Source organism: Stigmatopora nigra, chromosome 12 (genome assembly GCF_051989575.1).
Source record: "Stigmatopora nigra isolate UIUO_SnigA chromosome 12, RoL_Snig_1.1, whole genome shotgun sequence".
NCBI classification, from domain to species: Eukaryota; Metazoa; Chordata; class Actinopteri; order Syngnathiformes; family Syngnathidae; genus Stigmatopora; species Stigmatopora nigra.
In genome coordinates, this window is record NC_135519.1 from 1,448,085 (window position 1) to 1,468,084 (window position 20,000).

At 37.9% G+C, this 20,000-nt stretch overlaps 1 protein-coding gene across 5 annotated transcripts in view; it reads right to left on the reverse strand.

The window, feature by feature from the left end:
- Positions 1–20,000, reverse strand: part of gbf1 (golgi brefeldin A resistant guanine nucleotide exchange factor 1) — a 98,142-nt gene that overhangs the window by 30,769 nt on the left and 47,373 nt on the right. For all 5 annotated transcript variants that reach the window (XM_077729303.1, XM_077729304.1, XM_077729302.1 and 2 more), the window contains 12 exons: positions 18,603–18,657; positions 17,562–17,709; positions 16,593–16,804; positions 16,349–16,505; positions 15,924–16,135; positions 12,286–12,384; positions 11,982–12,176; positions 11,657–11,909; positions 11,483–11,571; positions 11,188–11,390; positions 7,466–7,589; positions 2,374–2,499 (listed from right to left, as the gene is read on the reverse strand). In XM_077729303.1, coding sequence (XP_077585429.1) covers positions 2,374–2,499; positions 7,466–7,589; positions 11,188–11,390; positions 11,483–11,571; positions 11,657–11,909; positions 11,982–12,176; positions 12,286–12,384; positions 15,924–16,135; positions 16,349–16,505; positions 16,593–16,804; positions 17,562–17,709; positions 18,603–18,657 — 1,873 coding nt within the window. The remainder of the gene's footprint in view (positions 1–2,373; positions 2,500–7,465; positions 7,590–11,187; positions 11,391–11,482; positions 11,572–11,656; positions 11,910–11,981; positions 12,177–12,285; positions 12,385–15,923; positions 16,136–16,348; positions 16,506–16,592; positions 16,805–17,561; positions 17,710–18,602; positions 18,658–20,000) is intronic.

Consider the following 20,000-nt stretch of genomic DNA (forward strand, 5'->3'; position numbering starts at 1 on the left):
ATTGTTGTGCGGCATAGTTCTTTTATCTAAAATAACCCCAGTGTCAACACATGGTGTTTTGAATACTACACATTGTGAGCTGCTCAGTTTGGCGCCACTTTTATTGGGTCTTGTTAAATTATTGTTTGGCAGCCCTTGGCTGCTGTGTGAGCTAGGGGTCAAATTTCGTTAGCGAAGCACTAAGCAAACTAGAACCTCCTTTAAGATTATTCACTATTAAAAACCGATATGTAAAAAAATAATGAACTAGAAATCATGAAATAGTTCAAAAAAAATATATTTTAATCAATAAGTGCAGCGCACCCAGAAGTCTTTCACAACACACCAAAGCCTGTTTAGTCTCCAAAATCTGCCAACGAAGCCCCAAAACACATAACCAGACAACAGACAAAATGAGGCTGCCTCCCCCAACCCTGTCGCCTGTTTAGGAGGACTTCACCTCTCAAACAGACCACCACTGGCCACAGCTGTTGACTAAAGGCTTTCTGAGCCACCAATCTGCACAAGTGCAAATACTGCAACTCCCAAAGGAATGTCATACCATCAGGCACTGACATGCACCATAAAAAAACAAAGGAAAAAGAATATATACAGTATTCTCACACCTATAGGGCACACTTAAGTCTGATTTTTTTCCTAAAATGGATGGGGGAGACCAATCAGTTGGTATGCTTTTGAGATGTACTGAATTCAAAATACGGTATATACATACTACAGTGCCTTGCGTAAGCCCCCATGAGTAAGCCCCCTTGAATTTTCTAACCTTTTGCTACATTTTAGGCTTCAAACTTGAAGATATAAAAGTATTTTTTTTGTGTCAAGAATCAAACAATAAGTGGGGCATAATCTTGAAGTGGAGTGAAATATACTGGATAGTTTAAACTTTTTTAACAAATAAAAAACTGAAGTGGGGCGTGACATACTATTCGGCCCCTTTACTTTCAGGGGAGGAAACAAACTCCAGAACTTCAGTGAGGAGCTCTGAATGATCCATTGTTGACTGCTGATAAATAGAATCGACCTGTATGTATTGCAGTAGCGGGACATGAATTTCCTACAGACGCCTTCAGCTATGTCTGTCTGAAACAATCCAACCCTCAAAAACTATTTTATGGCCATGCGCTGCTACCAGATGTGTTTTCATATTTAAGTATCTAAACAATCACATTTCAGTCATTATTTGTTGCCAGGGTCAGAAATCTAACTTGAGGCGTACACAATCAGTTTTGCAGGCTCTGCAACCAAAAACAAGCCTTGATAAAACTGTTGCTTCAACCAATCAAATTTCAAGTTAGCGACACAAAGGCCTTCTCAGAGGCGTAGGGATAGGTCGTCGCTTTCACCAACTGCCTAGTGATAGAGTGGACTAAACAGAGCTACCAAACTGTGTCTGGATCGAGCTGCACAAGCAAATGTATTGTTGTGTTTATTTAGTAGCGGTTTTGTCAACCCGCAAAGGCTTAAGGAGGTGGAGAAATTGCTTAATTTGCAGATTTATTGTCAAAGCCATTTTCAATATGGACTATTCAAGAAATGCTGGATATCATTAAGAAAGGTGGACAACTCTGAAGCAAGGAAGATTGTCGCAACCAGGAAAAAACTTTTTCAGCACTAAATCAAATAAAAACTACGACAGTACAAGCTCGACTTTCAACATTAGCTTCGATGACGATAGAAAAGGAGGAAAGAAATGAGGATGGATTTTGTGTACAGATAAAAAAGATTTTTGGTGAGTAGAATATGGCTATTTTCCCCAAAAATATTTCAATTGTATGAGCTTATAATTGATGCTTTTTGTGTGTCACAGCTGTAGTAAATGTTTTATAGCCATTAAATAGTTTTTGAGGGTTGGATTGATTCAGATATAGAATTGATGTCGGATTGAAATTCACAGCCCGCCACTGGTTTTAACGTTCTATGTTTATGTTTGAAGCCTGAAATGTGGCGAGTTTCAAAAGTTTAAGGGCACCAAATACTTTCACATGGTACTGTAAATGAAGCTAGTAGTGAATTAACCTGAAATGTTCAATTTTTAAATAGCAAAGATCAAAATTGCGGTAAATGTTTACTGTGAGTGAGTCAAAGAGCGAGTGCAAGAGCAAAAGAGCGAGCGCTTGCGTGAGCGAGTGCAAGAGCAAAAGAGCGAGCGCTTGCGTGAGTGAGTGCATGCAAGGGTGCACGAGTTAGTGAGAGTGAAGAGGTGAACAAGTGGGCGAGCGAAAGTGTGTGATTCAGAGTGTGAGGGTGAGCGAGTGAGCAAGTGAAAGGGAGAACGAGTTCGTGAAAGAATGAAGAGGTGATATAGTGGATGAGTGAAAAATTGGGAAAATTGTGAGGGTGATAGAGTGGAAGAGTAAGCGAGTGAGCACTAACCTCCACAGTCATAGGGATATTCTGCTTTCGGACATTATGGTTATGCTGGTCAGTGTTCAACATTATGACTGCATATGCCAGGGCAAATCCAGCGTCATTGGTCAGAAACGGGGAGCCATTCACTTTCTGAAAAAAACACATGAGAAAAGTCACATTTCCGGGACTACAGGCTAATTTCTTTGACAAAGAGCACAGTAGTCTAATAACTTAAAACTTGGAGGGTATCAGTAGAAAATGTAGAAGGCGTATAATTGAAATTAACTCTCGAACTTCACAATTCCACTTATTTTTTAATATAATTCAAGGAAAAAATAATACGTATCTTGCAAAAAAACGTGAAAAAAACTCATTCACGTCACTGCTTGCTCGGGGCACGGCCATCTTCTGTAGTTACACGTGCTCAGACTGGCCAGACGTGAATACACTTGTCTGGTATTGCTCGCTCGGGGTGCCACCATCTTACCGTAGGTACATGCTCTGACCGTAGCGTTTACCATGTCAGCACATCTCAATAGTTAAGGCTGATCGAAGGTTTTGTGGTCGATCATTAAAATATAAACCTTGATACCTGCGTAATGTGTATGCTATTATTACACCCAGAGACTTGGTGAACACTACATATAGCGCTACGGGCATATTTCCTGGTTGTGCTTACTTTACTTCCTTTTTGAATTTGTCTACGTGCAAACAACAACCTCCTTTTGGGAACAAAGAAAGGAAACGATTATACATTTGTGATTATAAAATAAAACGAAATTCCGGTTTGATTTTTTTCCTTTTTATTTCTTGTTAGAAAGTGACAACTATTGCAGTAATATGAACCATCGAAAAAAAGTGATTTTTCGACAATTGGCTGTCACATCTAACACTTCTGGTGAGAAAATTGTAATTTATTTCATTAAAAAGCATTGGGTTCTCATCAAGATAGACATTTCTTTTTTCAATTTGAATAATTTGACATTTTGCATTTACAAAGACCGGCTTAGGATAATGACCCTAATAAAATGTTTTTGATTCGTACAGCATCTCAGGAATACCACATGTGATGATTTTTCCTTAAGATTTTCCCTTCAAATTAACACATTTGTACTACCTATTAAAACCATTAATATGAAGGTAACAATTGAGAATCAGGTGGCTGGCGGCTTATACGTGCCGGCGGCTTAAATGCAAGGAAATACGGAAATTTAAAAAATCCTAGTAGTAAGCAGAAGACAGGGGAGGTGTTTCCGCCGGCCAGTTTCAGCGTGGATTTGCAAATTTTTCTGAACTTACAAAAACTTTTTTTTTTAAATTCCCACATGAAAAAATTGCAATGTAGTGAAACCGTGATAGGGATTACTGTAGAGAGGAAATTCCATCCCCATTCTTACACTTTCATCACAAGAAGTGTAATTTGAGTAGTTCCTTGCTATAATTACTCATTGACCATGTTTAGATGACTATTTTTGTCAGTTTTGAATCCAAGAAAAGGTCACTAATGGGAATAATTTCCAGGTCACAAGGATTGCTATTTTGGGATGACAAATGTTGGAGCAATAATGTAGGTATTTTACCCCCGTGTGTCCCTCTTTGCTTGAGAGGAATACAATGTTTTGAGTAAGGTTAAAAAAGTGGCAGGTCTTCACTCTCTTTGTCATCTTTACACCATCTGAAATAAGCTTATCAAGAAAAATGTGTTTCACGAAGTTGGCTTTGTTGTGTGTTGAGAAAAAAAGAGGAAGAATGGTGTACCGATAATTTAAGGGTCTGATGCACCTTCACATTGCAGATACACACAGCCAGATAATTTAACTCCAAGACAGTAGTTGAAAACTTTAGATTTTAATTTAGCTCTGTGACAAAGATAAAATACTAGAGGACAAAATAAAGAATGGAAAAAACGCTAACTATGTCAACACACTGATGGTGGCCTTTAATTGGACAATTTTCTCAGCATTGAAGTATGATAGATTGAAAGACTAGATAAGAATAACCCCAGGATTCCACTACTGGATTTAGAAAATCTGGGGTGCCACACACTACAAAAATCTATTCCGACTGAGTCGGACCCAGACATAATAATAGATAGTCATTCTTTGCCACTTCACGGCTCAAAGTTTGCGGATTGTGTGCAGTGCGGTATTTTACCAAAAGATTCAAAAACAAAAACAAAACAAAAGACATTCAAAATTTGCGCTGAAAGTTGCATGCACATTAGCGCAAAGCTGACTGGCTTAGACGCATGAGTGACACTGTAGCGTAACAGGGGGGAAGGAGACAAGTTCATTCAAGCTTCGTTTGGATTTAATATTGCGACTTATTTAACAATGATTAGCCTCTTAACATGATCTGAAGTGTGGTGGCGACATAAAAATTAGCTTCAAAAGCTGCTTTTTTAGAGTCGTTCCTTTGATAATGAGACTAAAGAGACTTGCCCAATGAGTACATTCAAATGGAGTGTTTGGATGGCAAAAAAGTCAAAATACTCACAAAATGTTATTATTTTTTCAAGAGCCCGTTGATTCAAGGAAAAACTAAATGATTGAAAATATCCCACTCTTGAGTGAAAAAGGGGGGGGGGGGCTGTTTGAAGCTATTCTATCCAAATGCCACGCCTCTTTACCTGCATGTGTACAGTTGCCTCGGTGTGTAAGCTTAAGTAAAGGCCAGAAGGACTGAAGTGTGGTCAGCTTTCATTCTGCTTATTAAGGGTTGTTATTTTGATGTTTAAACTAAAGAGACTTGCCTCATCAGGCATCATTTTGGCACTCTATGATGATAATAAGACGCGTTTCGGCTAATGTCAATCAAGTCCCAAGTAATTCCTGTTTGGGCAAATCAAGTCGAGTTCAGACAACGTTAACCCGTTATGGGGCAAAATTGCGGTAAGGAGCGGAGTGTAATTACTGACTTTACCGAGACAGGGCTTTAAATATGGTACCTCATGTCTAATTACAGTAATGCCTTTAATATCGCGGATAATGGAGACCAGACAGCCACGATAGTAGAAAAAACGCTAAGAAGGATCAGCCCTATTAGTTGTGTGTTTCAGCATTTTTATGAACTACAGGTACAAGTATCAAGAAGTATATTCATTCAATATCACAGTTATAGGTATATGAAAAGGCTAATGTATTATAGAGACACCTCGCTACTTTGTCCTTTGGTTATTGCTGCTTCACTACATTGCAGATTTTTTTCTGGGGAAATGTTATTTATTTTTATTTTATTTCCTTTCTTATTCATTCATTTTCTATAACACCCATCCTCGAAAGCGTTGTGGGTGTTGCTGGAGCCTAACCCAGCTGTCTTCAGAAGAAAGGCTGACTACACCCTAGACTGGTCTCCAGTCAGTCGTAGGGCACACAGAGAGACAAACGACAATCGGCACTCCCAATCATACCGCCACCTGCAGGAATTGAAACATCTGCCCAAAACGAAGTGAGGCGAGTGAACCTCTACACCACGAGGCGGCTTATATATTTCTTTTTTTTTTTCATAAAAATGTGAAAATCCACCCTGAAACTCGTAACTAGTAGCCACTCTTGCTACAAGAACTCCGCACTGTAGTGAATGTTTTAAACTATTTATTTATTTTAAATAGGGGTGATCGTACTTGGCAGATTTTCTCTTTTCGTGAGGGGTCCGACCCCCATTAACCACAATAATCAAGTTATTACTGTAAAATATAAATATATTATTTAATACTTTAAGTACTGTGCGCAAAGTGAAAATAGTTCCTTCCTGCTTTATTAATAAAATGGTTATTGGGAGCTTTAATCCAAGAGCTCTGTGTCAGATTCGAGAGGCATTGGATCATCGAGAATCTTCAGGGACGCCGTAGGGGCAAGAAGGGAGATTCTTTTTGCAAGAGGTTTTCGGCACAAAAGCAACATGGCGACCGCCATTTCTTATCTTGTGCAAATATGCTGTTGTTCAAAAACATGACACTGTCAAGACGATTGCTATTGTCATCAATCTCCTGAACCCATTGTTGCAAACTGTGTGCCATATTGAAGACCTTCTGAAGTTCTCTCAGCAGATCTCTCCACGTTCCTCATCCTCATCGTTGTTTGCTGCCCTCACTCCCGAGCGATCATTTTGCTGAGGTACTCATCAATTGGAGGGGTGGGGGTTCTGACCCGCAGTGTGTTTACCAATCAAATAGTGTCCTTAAAAAAGAATATTGTAGCTGTTTTCTGAACGTTCGCTTCTTCTTTCTTGGTAAAACACAGGTAGATTACTTAATGTCATAATGGTGTGCTACGCCTTTAGCATATGTTGCAACATTATTTTTTCGGTCACTGTCATCATTTCTAATTTATTTCCTGGGCTCATTGGATGTCAGGATGCTTAGTGGGCATTTTCAACGGCGACTCAAAATCCAAACAAAGCTGGAATAGGTTTGATGTTTTTCTATCATTCTTCTAGAGAGAAATATGGCTTCTTCACCGCTAAAGAAGCAGAGTCCTGACTTCTGCCACTTTTTTTCTCCTGTCTTCCACTTGCGAGTTTTAGCATGAATTTTGACATTTTTATGAACTTTTTTATACCTATTATAAAAAACTTTATGTACTGAATCTGCAAAATGGTGAAGGAGTGCTACTTTACTAAAAAAGGCAAATATCTGCCAGTGTTGTTACAGTATGTTCAAGATTAATTAGATGTACCAAACTGGAAAAACAGGAAATTGACCGATTGCTGTAATCCACATAAAAATATAAGCTTTTCATTTTTACTTGCCAGTGCCCACACTGTGTTGCACGAAGTGGTGCAAGATGCAGCCACTCGCGAGATTTAAACTAATGAAATAAACCATCAAATGACTTGTTAAAATGTTTTGACAAAGAAAAAATGTAATTCAAAAAGTGCAATTTATGGTCCGATGCCAGTTATATACTAAATGTTTCTTTCTTTCTCATAACATATATTTGAATTTTGAGTTGTGCGATTTGAAGTCTGGAAATAAGGTCGTAATAGCAGAGTGGTTGTGGCTGAAATAATCGATAAGGTTCTTTTTTTTTTAAATAATTCATATTCAGTTGCATAATGCTACTGCATACAGCAAACAATTCAATAGAATTTCCAGGAATGATAAAATATGTCTTACATGCCAGTTGTCTGTAAATGTTTCCATTAGTCTTTGGATGACCGGAGCCTCTCCAGGTAATCTGAAGGCCTCTAGGTAAAGCCTCAAGGCCTCATCAATGCGAAGTCCCTGGAAGGTGAAAGTACTGCAACAGAGTTTAGATTCATAAAGGATCAATATTGTGAGATGCTCGTGAAAAGGTTTAAAATTCAAAGTCAATGGTATCTCGATTTACGATTCAGGTTACGCCTTAATGGCAAATGTTTATTTAATGATACGAAAAAGAATTTAGGATACAAAGCACTCAAAATCTTTAAAAAAAAAAAGTTAACACCCCCAAAACGTAAATACATTTCCTGTATCCTGTTTTTTATTTTAAAATTGGTGATAAATTGATGATAGATTTGCTCTCCCATGGACCCATCAACCAACACCTCATTAGCTTAGCATTGCTGCTAGTTGCTTCTCCATGCTCCATAATGCTTTTAATTTGTCCTTGAACGCCATTCATCACCACGAAGTACTAACTGAGTTTTTCTTGTTTGCTTAAGGCAACTTTTTTTGGACCCCGAGAAAGTTTTTTTTTGGTAATTCAAATTTTAGGGAAAGTTGAGTTTAGTCAAATGTTTTGTCAGTTGTAAAACGTTTGGCTCCTCCTCTTTCAATAACGTGCTAGTCCTTCAAAAACAATAGTTTTTGCATGTGCTATTAATTCATTTTAATAGCGTATTTTTTGTTTGTTTCTCACATAGAAATTTGGTATACAGTAATACGTTAAGATAAGAGCTTGATGCAGGGGTGGACAATTTCAGTCCATGATAACCCCTATCTAGTCTGTTTTCCATGTCTCCCTCCACCGACACACCAGAATCAAATAATCGGGATTGGTAGAAGCTTCTGGACAGCTTACTGATGAGTTGATCATTTGATTCAGCTGTAGTAGAGGGAGATATGGAAAACACTGGATAGGGGCTCTCGAGGACCGGAATTGGCCACCCCTGGATTAATCCATTCTGAAACTTTAATGTCCATTCACACGTTTCTCAAATCTAATTTTCCCATGGAAATGAACTAAATACAAATTAATTTGTTCCTACCCACTTAAAAAAAACACCCCAAAAATGTAAAAACTGTTTTGTATTGGTTCAAATTCACCACCTACTCACAGAGTAACAAATACCTATTTAGTGGTTATGATCTTCAATACTAAAATGTGACATTACTCAGTATTGACAGACGCGGGGGACGAGAGAGAAAGGACAAGGGAGAAACTTGAAGGACGTGCTGGTAATATAGCAAATTTTAAATCTAACTTAAATGAACTTAGAGTACTATACAAACACTTAAAATAAGTTTTAATCTTACATTACACTAAATTTAAACCTTGTGTCATAACCAAGGCAAAGATGATAATGGATTCCACCACGGCTTTCGAGGCGGAACTTCCTGCTTCCCCATGCCTCATAACAGAGTATTCATTTCATCCAGTTGTTTTTTTTATTTAATTACTGAACCAGCCACGACTCGCTAACCCTTGCTTTTACGCAAATTATCGACTCGGTCATGCCATCTCCTGCTAAGTGTCTATTATGAATAGTAAAAGGAGGCTCTCCATCTCATTATGAATATCACTGCTCATCTTGGAAATTATGGTTAGTACTTTGGAAGGCTTCATATTCTTTATACCAACCTTTCGATTAAGGATGGTACATATTGTCAAATTACTCCTCTCATATTGGCGCGCCAGCTAAGTTACGCGTACACCACTCATGTTTTTCAATTATGTTGTGCTTAATATCGATTGTCATCATTCGCTTTTTCTTCTCACTACCTCTCATGCACCAGTCTTTGCTTAGAATCCATTGTTTTTCCTTTAATTCTCCACTGATTAACACAAAAAAACAGGCAAAAATGCAACCTGTACATCCAGTAGTAGTAGTTATCTTTAAACGAGTGAGAAAGAGAGTGCGCTATTATTGTAAGCAGCCTCTAGCAGACTCAGCCACCAGGATGTCTCGTATTATCGTATTTCAAATGTCTCGTATCTCAAGGCAAATATTTACCCGGAATTTTCCTCGTATCTCAAATTTCTCATATGTTGGGGCTCTCATATGTCAAATTATTACTATAGGTGATGCCTCTACTTATGGAATTCATTCTAAAAGTGGTTTTGTAACTTGGATTTTTCGTAAGTAAAGAAATTTTATATTGAGTTAGCTTAATTTGTTCCACAATCATTAATGCTATCCCCTAAACCAGGGGACGACAACCATAGGTTCTGGAGTCACATGCGCCTCTTTAGCCCTTCTCTATTGGCTCTCTGGAGCTTTTTACCTCTTGCAGATTTAGTCTTCCCAGCCTGGTCCAGGTCTACAATTTTGTTTCTGGTGTCCATTGACAGCTCTTTGGTCTTGGCTATAGTGGAGTTTGGAGTGTGACAGACTGAGCTGGTGGACAGGTGTCTTTTATACCGACAAAGAGTCAAAAGAGATGCTATTAATACAGGTAACGAGTGCAGACCTTGTTAGACCTCATTAGAAGTTAGACCTCTTTGACAGCCAGAAATCTTGCTCGTTTGTAAGCGACCAAATACTAATTTTCCACTCTAATTTGGAAATAAATTCTGAAAGTGATTTTCAGGTTTTTTTCCACATTCTGTCTCTCAATTACAGGCCTCTATTTTTTTTTCAAATAGAACTTGCACAATTGGTGGTTGACTAAATACTTGGTTGCTCTACTGTACATTACAGCACCTTCTGATTTATACCAAATTATTTATTTTACAACAAGTATTCCTTTGTTTAGTTTCCTCACATCGTTTTAGTATATATTTTTATAAACATGTATTTTTTTAAGTCAGCGAGAGACCACACATCTTTTTAGTATACTTTTTTTTTCAGCGAGAGAGAAGCCCTGACCGACCCGAACTGAGTTGGCATTTTGGGTTGGGGTTAAACATCTACTGTTACAGTGAAGGGAAAATCTTTAAAAAAATCATTACACATGGTATTTCTGAGTTAATGCATGAAGCAAAAGCACATTAATATTTATTACTATTATAAGTCTCTGGGTGTAATAATAGCATACACATTACGCAGGTATCAAGGCTGATATTTTAACGATCGACTGCAAGACCTTCGATCAGCCTTAACAATGAGGAACACATCTATCAAGGCTACTCGCGTCTGTTCAGTCAGAGCACGTTTCACTAGGTAAGACGGCGGAGTCCAAGGTAAGATGGCGGTGCCCTAGTTAAGATGGTGATGCCCTGAGCGAGCAGTGACAGACACAAATGAGTTTTTTCACGTTTTATGCAAGACACGCTTTTCTTCTTGAATTTCATTAATAGAAATCAAAATACATTTTGTTTAGCGTTTTATCTGAGTATCTTTTCTGAATTTTGAAATAAATGACCATATCCGCTGCGTTGTCTTGCATTATAGCATTTGGCTTTGTTACCTTGCAGTTCGTGCATGTCATCTTACCCTCGATTCAGACATCATTTTTTGGTCCGACAAATGCGGCTTATATGCGAGTACATACGGTAAATCTGATTGTACTTGTATATTGACAATTAAGGCATTGAATTCAATTTTTAAATTGTTTAAATTTGTATTTTTTTTAGCCTGTATTGTCTACCTTGGAAAGGATTAGGGTTTTTACTCATAAAACATCTCTATTTACGGTAAATTCAAGTTACAAAACCACTTCTGGAACCAATTTTTTTTTTGTAAACCGCTTACTTGACAAAGCTGTCCAGAAGCTCCATATTATTGCGATCACTGACAAATTCCCCGATCATTTTCTTGTCCAATCTGGGATTTTCTCGAAGCCACTGCGCCACTTGGTTGTTATCCATTGGATTACTGAGAATCCCTTTCTCCTGAAGGAATTGAAGACCCTTCTTTGGTTTCAGATTAAATTGCTCTGTTCCTGTGATCAGAAGCTACAAAGAAGGTAAAAATGAAGAACTTAATTACATTTGCACTCTACTCTGTTCCTAACAACAGTTAGCAAAGGTCCATCTATGTATTTTACCTTTTTCTTTGTTCTTATTTCAAGCAACTCTTGGAGACCAGGTATGTTCGAAGAGAACCGCTGAGGTTTTTTCAATGATTTCTTCTCAGCTGGAAGAAAGAATAAATATATTAACGTTTAGTTTACGTGTACTGCTCTTTAGCGTAAGTAGAACATGATAGTCTCTAGTCTTACTATTGTCAGTTTCGCTTTGATTCTGTCTACACAGGTTCATCTTTTCCGCAATCTGATTTCCATTGGTTGTAGTGTCTGTTTCATTTTTCATTGTGCTTTCTTCCTCCCCTGGCGGTTTTTCTAACTGGTCTTGAGCAGTGTTGTCTAGCACTTTGGTTCGGCAGTGGGCCTCAGTGCTGTCAATCACAGTGAGTAGCGCTTCAAGTGACAAAAGGTGAGTGGTGTAGAGCTGGCCTGATACTGGGAACGCATTCTGTAGGATTAAGTTAAATACAGAAATTCAAATTCATCTATCATTGAAAATATCAGAGAAAGATGGAGCTACCTTAGACAGCAACTTGGTGAGGTCTTCAAATAGATTAGAGCAGTAGAAGTCACAGTCATAGTTGATGTACAACTCAGTCACAAAGCTGGGGATTCTCCACAGCTGAACCAGAGACTCTAGAGCCATTTCCTTCATTTCATAAGGTATCTTCATACTCTCTGATGTGATTATGTCCATGAGTTTCTTAAGATACATCTGTCATATTTATACCATTTAGTTATTAGAAATTATATTTTTACACTTGAAATGTACATATTGTGAATTAAACAATTGTGATAAATAAAATACAGAGTAAATAGATTACCTCTAGCTGAAATTTAAGATGCGCTCTCATGCTCTCAAATAGCAAGAAACACACTCGTAATGACGAAGCGTAGAGGTTTAAACGGTCCATATTCAGTAGCTGAAAAAAAAATGTGATAGGTTTTCATTGGACGGAACATTTTCTGAAAAAAATATTCTGTGATGAAGAAGTAAAAGAATTTAAGGATTCACCGAAATAAAATACAGTGGTACCTGTACTTACGAATGCCTCTAAAAAGAAACATTTCAGGTTACAAAAGACTGACAGGCAAATTACCGTTCCAATGGAGGAAAACAAGATCCATGTTATATAATCCCATAAAACGCAAAAACAAGTCCAGGATCAGTGATTTTATTTTGAGATTGTCCTGCTTGACACTCCACTGGTTTTCCATTGGATTGTCACTACAGATATAAGTCTGTTTTTACGGTCGTCCGCCATCATGGAGTACTTCACTTAAAATGATTAGTGCAAATACAATTAAGAAACCGGCACTGTTATCGATCAGATAGAGGTGGAAAACATCTGGGAATTTGGAATCAATTTCTGAAATTGCCAACAAGCCCTTTTCAGGGAGGGCAGTGACAAATTATGGCAGAAATGTTTCATCAAATGAAATTTTATTGAAAATGCAGCAGCAAAGTCCCAAATTGAAACTTATTGTGTAGATGAATAAATAAGCTACTCTGGAAAATGAGGATTTGGGGAGCACTGAAGGAAAAATCAAAGTTGTTGATAATCTTTCTTACGTGGGCTGCTACATTGACTCATGTCTCAATAAGGTGTGTGTTGGGCTGAGGGCAGCGCCACCATAAAACTTTTGGGTTATTTTTTTTTTTTAAACATAAAATCTTTTGGAAGGGACTGTTTGATCTGTGCTTCACATAAACCCCAGGGCAATACATGACGAAAGCAAAAGCACTGGCACGACCCAAATTGGGAAGGTTAACACCAAGTGTTGCTGACCAACAAGCCGACGTGAAAAAAGCCGAAAGAAAGATGTGGATCTACCTTTCGCACTGTAACAAGGTTATGTCATTTGGAAAGTTTAAGGACAGATCTCGATGGCTGTTTTTGCTATTACTTTGACTTTTTGTAGGCCTGGTCTTATCCTCTGCTTACACACTTTGCTAAATCGACTTATAACTAGTAGAATTGCACTTATGAATTCCAAATTGCAAGAATTGTATTTACTTATTATTAACCTACTGGTGAGAGAATTGTTGTCCGTGACTATGATCAATATGAAAGGGAATGGGACGAGATTGATTTTGTTCTTTTTTTTTCAGGCCTGACCTGCAGGTAAAAGGAATTCGGATAAAGATTGTGCATTTGGGAATATTGGTGAACCTAACTGTAAGATAAGACAAAGTCTCTTTGCAATTGCTTGTTCATATTGTATTAGTCTTTGTGAGTATAACAGCATCGTAGTCATCCTTATGGCTGACATGTCAGCATAAACACCCAACTGTGTGACTGAATAATCAATCCTACTCTTGTGATTGGGCTGACATGTCAGCACAAATACTCAACTGTCCGACACTGATCAATTACTTTTTGCCCTGCAAATGACTGAAACGTATCTGTCCAAAGTCCTAGTGACAACTGTCAGTTTTGGCTGTATTTTAGACACATTCACTGGTAATTCGACAAGAGTTGCAGGAACATCGCATTGAATAGGACCCCACTGTAGGGACTCTCACTGTCCACTTTGCAGTCTGGTAATAAACCTATTTTCTATTTAAATTGATCTCACTCTTTCTTAGCCTGCTCCTGAAGTCGTATTTTCAGACCTAACACTAACACTTAGAAGCACAAACTTATTATTTGGCAATATTAGGTACATTGCAACAAACCACAAAAAAGAGCTAACACAAAATTACATATTTAACTTCACCTGCACTGCGTTTGAAGCCTGTTCAAAATGCTAATAATGTGTCATTGGTACATAGAAACCCCTTTTTGCTTATATTCACTATATCTTATATTGTAGTGTTACGTTGCTTAAAAAATAAACTTTTATTCAGTTTGTTAAAAATAATTTAAATAATTCACAATTTAATCACAAGTGCCCGTGTCAGCTCATTAAACATAATGTAACATCGACAAAGAAGCCTCCAGCCTTGTCAGGTTCTTACTAATTCATTTTGGAACAGAACGCAATCACTAGCCACCTGAGCCAACAGCAAGAAACACACTGAACCAAACAGAAACAAAACCGAAAGCGTTCCATGCAGCTGTTCAGCAGGTCTCGATCTCGCTCTTGTCACTCCAATGGTGCTTTCAAGAACAGCATGCAAATACATCCTCAACATAAAACCCCGAATTATGACAATACATACACATTGACGTAAAAACACCAACTTAAAATTATGTCACGCACACTCAGAAAAACTCAAGGAACAACTCCATGGCAAACGAAGGTCAAAGGCACATGAATCAGGAATTCACCGCCGGCCGCACTTGATCAGCAATAGTCTCTTAGAAGCAAAAATGCCCGAAAGGTGAGGCGTATGAATCACTGACCGAAGCCAACAAAGTGGACGAAACAAATCAAACGAACGAAAGCTGCCTTTGCAAGGAATGAGCATTTTACAATGGATATTTTTTTAAGCCTTAAGTTGAAGCAACAGGGCTGGTTAATGACGTGTCCGGACGTTTTGTCGACGGATACTTAGTCAACATGAATCGGAGGTCTACCACCGTCAATGGCAGCCGATGGGTCAAATGAGTGATGAGTAATCTGCACCTCAAAGTCAACATGAATCGGACGTCTACAGCCGAAAATGGCAGCCGATGGGCTAAATGAGTGAGTGCTCTATAAGGGTTAAAAATAATGTAATTCAGTGTATCAGAGGCTTACGTCAAAGTTTTGATCCAACCACTTTAACAGAGGTGTTGGGACATGAGAATAATAGTATAAAATGTGGGGTGGGAACGGGCGAGGCAAGTATGTCAATACACACACGAGAACAGAACGTTTCATTCCTGTCAACCAGGAACACAAATTGAAAAACATGTACACACGCAAATAATATGCAATTCATTGATAATTTTGATATTAGATAATTAGATATTAACGCTCTGACATTGTCAATGCAATCACAAACTCAATCTCTCTCGTAATTATAATTTTGAGAGCGAGCGAATCCTGCGACGAATTGTCCGTCGACGAAATGTCTGTTCGAAGAAACATCCGGCGACCAAACTTCCGTTCGACAAAACGTCCGGGGACAGTGTCCGTCGACCAAGTGTCCGTCGAGGAAACGTCCGGGTACCGATTAATGGCACTATCCCCTGTCTCTTTTGCCACGACCCCACCTCACATCAGCTGGACCTCCTCAACTCTGCTCCACATGGACCAGACAACAGCTTTACTCCAATGGCTTTAAGTTCACATTTGTTCCTTTATCAAATTAAAATGAGGCATCTACTCATTGTTGTGTTGAGTTTTTTTACGATTTTATATATAATACTAAAGATGGAAATTCGTAGGGGGATGCAAGACGCGCAGACTAGGGTTGCAGATAATTTCTGAATGCCTCTACCTTAGAACTATTTGAATACAGGAGTGCTGATTTTTAAAAGTCACTGGTGTGCACTATAAATTATTATGTAATTTTCCAAAAATACTTTACCTGGAAAAGTTGTCTGCAAAGCTCATCTTTGATCAGTCCTAGCAAAGATTGGTAATTGAAAAAATCTGCAGACTCCAGGGCGACACTGAGCAGTTGTAGGCCCATGTGCATCATTGCATCAGTGTTGTGACGGTCATTTGGGTTGGTCAATGAGATCAAAAATCGGAAAAGCTCCTTTAGACATGGCAGACCATAAGGGATGAGAGATGCACCTAAATAAAAAAGAATATAAAAAAGATTTTGATTTACTGATATGGAGGCGAGTGCATATTTTTTATAAGTGACTTCAAGAATATTTCTACCCACAACTTCTGAATCTTAAATATTAAGGATAACGGTTTAACCCTTCAACCTTTTTGATAGTAAATGCATTTTCAATGTACAGTAATGCAAAGCGAAATGTTGCAACGTGAAAATGTTCTTACCATCTCTTTGTATGGACTGTGTGAATCGGACACCTCGAGGATTGATGTAATCCAGGTCATGGACAGAGGTGCTACTTGACTGTTTTGTAATGTATTTTTCCTCAAGAACCTCTGGAATGGACTCTACTGAGGTTGATTGAGACGGATTACCTTCAAACTTGATTAAAAAGAAGGAGGAAATTAAATACATCCTCAAAATTGTATGTACATTTATGAACCGAAAACAATATGCCTGCGTAGCCACCTGTGCAATTGTGGAGCCAGGCTCTGCATCTAAGAATGTAGTAGGATTGCCCGGCGTAGCTGCAAACAAGCTACACTGATCCAGGTCTGAGAGGTCTTCCCGAGAAGTAGCTTTGGAGCAAAAGTCTAGACCACTGTCTGTAGTAGAGATTGAAGACCCAGCGCTGTCTGAGGCTGGAAGTGAACACCTTTTCTCCATTAAGATGACTCCCCCTAAACAAAGGAGAGGTCGCATGCAAAGAGAATTTAATCATATGAGTTACGAGGCATGTGCATCATTGAGAGATGAAGTACAGTTCTTTAGATGTTTAAAAATATATATTTTTTAACAATTTTACTTTGAGTGATACATGTTCTCAAGGTTGCATATTTTTTAGCAATTTTACTATGAGTGATACATGTTCTCAAGGTTGCTTCGCTAACCAGTTTAACTTGTTAATAAATGGTCCAGTGATTATACATACATGGGCCTGCTCTGGAGTAAATAGGAAATGCTTTAAGATACATTCATTATGGTTGATAAAATTGAAATGACATCCGCATATCGACACACGAATTGGCCACGTGGTTTGGCCAAAATAAAGTAGTGATAGTACTGAGGGAAATCTAATAATACATTATACCTGATAGAATTTAGAACAAAACTGGAAAATAAACTGATTTGATAATAAACAAAATTGTTGTTTGATTTTTCAATTATTTTTTAGCAATTACTTGGTTTAACAGTTTAGAATGAAACTATATCCTGTGATCACTCCGAATTGATTTCAAACTATTATTCGGAACATTACTAATTGGGCATTTGTGGATTCACCTAGTCAAGGATTTTTATAATGTCTTGGCTCTAATTGGATAAACTCTGATAGTTCCTCTTATTTTTTTTCCAGCAAAGCATTTCTCTTTGTGTCCAACTAGGAGACCAAATTAGCATAGATTCACAGTCAAGGCATTTTATTTTGATGCTGCTTACCAGATAGGTTAGTACTACTGAGGTTTGTAGACGGGGTAGGATCGATATGTCCAGAGGAACTTCTGACCATGTGGTGAGGTGGCCTTGGTGAGCGTTTTTGCTTTTTCCATTTGGATGACTCACTCATGCCACTTGCTCGCATCTTGAGCTGATGGAGGGGAGGGAGTAACTCATATTTATTAATGCTTGTCCCAACATAAAAAAAATAAGCAAAACAATCAAACAAGATAATATAAATATAAGGTATGGGTTCTTTAAAAATGTTTATTTTTGTTGCTGTTGTTTTTAAAGTCACAATATTACTGGATTATTTAGATTTGCACACTGAAATGGGAAACTTGCCTTCCCTTTTACATATTAAATCCTCTTGAGCATCAGGTGGATCACTACTTCAATAGGCTCATTAACAGTGGAGAAAAGTGGCTCATGTGCAATTTGAGTTGGGTTGTTGTCATAACAGGCATGGAGCATCAAGTCAGTCCAATTTTCCACCAACCTGTTGCCGATGGCTATTGGCATCAGTTAGTTTATGCATTATTCAAAATCATGGATGTGCTACACCACAAATTTGGAGATATTTCCCTAAATTTGGCCAGACCGGGCCGGGTCAAAGTGTAAATCACATCATTAATCTTGCAACACCCGAACTGCATGCTTTTTTTATAAGGCCAAAGTATAAACAAAAGCCTCACATTCTGAGTGGAAAAAATATACAAAAAGGAAGCTGCAGCCTTATGCACGGATAAAACTATTTTTTAATCTTCGTTTTTCCGTGGTCTATCGATGTCAATTACATATTTTTGATCAAATCTCCTTCCTGGTCTATCGGTAGCAAATTAAAACTGGGAGAGTTTGAAACCCAAAATTTCAAATAATTCTGAATACTTTTGTGGCACTTTAAAGACTGGATTGATCATGCCGGTGCAAACATATATTTTAGGTGGTTAAAAAAAAAAAAAAAAACACATGCAAAAGAAAACACCAACATAGAAGTGATCATCATTAACATGCATGACAAATTCTTATTCAACATCTGATTACCTTCTTCATGCTAGCACCAGCATAACTTTTGGCCTCCTCCTTAAACAGCGGAAGTCTGTGAGACAAGGAAAACAGGACAGAATTGTTCCATAGAATAAGTTTTAAATACTAATACTTTACCTCGGAGAAAATAATAAAACAGACATATTTATTTTGGGAGTGAAAGGAGTTATCAGAAAGCTGATTTTGTAATCAATTAATAAAATTTGACTGACCTATCTGTTTTGTTTACATTTCCTTTAGTGCAGCACCATCTAGTAGATGCATAACGTGACCCCAGCCTCTATTGTAGACCCGTACAATGCAGTGCGCCTTACATTGCAGTGCGTCTTATACAGTGGTACCTCGACATACGAACACCCCAACATATGAGCATTTCGAGATACGAGTAAAATTTTGAGCAAATGATTAAGTGATTATGCATAAAACTAAAAAGTATATTAGAAATAACAAATAAAAACTAAAGTAAACAACCAGGCAAATAAATACCAGGTGTGTATGCCTAAAAACCCCATTAAGAAAAACTTTTTAAAAGAATCGTCTACTATTAATTTTGTGGAAGGGGCATTACACTGGTGGGAATCTCTGTCTAAACAATATTAGGTGTTAATGGGTGTGTGTCCAATATTTTGTGGATTTTTAGGCTTTAACGGAAAATTTGTTATCACCAGCGGTCACCAATACAAAAAGGAGAAACAACACCCAGATTAACTGTGATAATAGAGGGTTGTCTCACATGCATAATTATTGGATGAGCTGTGGGTTTAACAGATTAAAATTCTAACACTTTGATAATCCTGGAGCGCTGTGAAACAGATGAACGGCACTGCTCATTGTGTGCTCCTTATTCACATCTCTATTATCGACTATCTGTAGACAGGAGCGTGTTGGAGATTGAACAAGGGTAAATAAATATGTTAGATATATAAGATAGAGATAGTTTGGTCTTTTTCAGATGTGATATGTAACCTGGTAAAGCAAAATAAACAGGTCACACAGATAAAAGGCAAATATGTTTCTCTGGATGAAGTTTACACTACGAAACCCGCAACAATTGCTTAATTAAGAGATGCCATTGAGCATGAATGCAGCCAAACACCAAGGGAATTGTTTCATAATGTGTGGATTCTATTGTTTGCCGTTGTCAGCAGTGCCAGGATCGAAGTGGGCGCCAGCTTGAGAACAAGCAGTGAAAAAACTGAAAAATTATATTTGTAAATATTCTCCCACTTTTGAAATAATAAAATTCGAATTTAACACCACGTTTACAATTATTTTTAGTGTGCATACATTTTTTTGGGACACCCTGTACAGTATTTGAGAAGAGAGCTGCTCTAAAGGAACTGTTTCATCACATCCTGGAGCATCATGACGAGTACGATGAGTAGAATGTGCAGT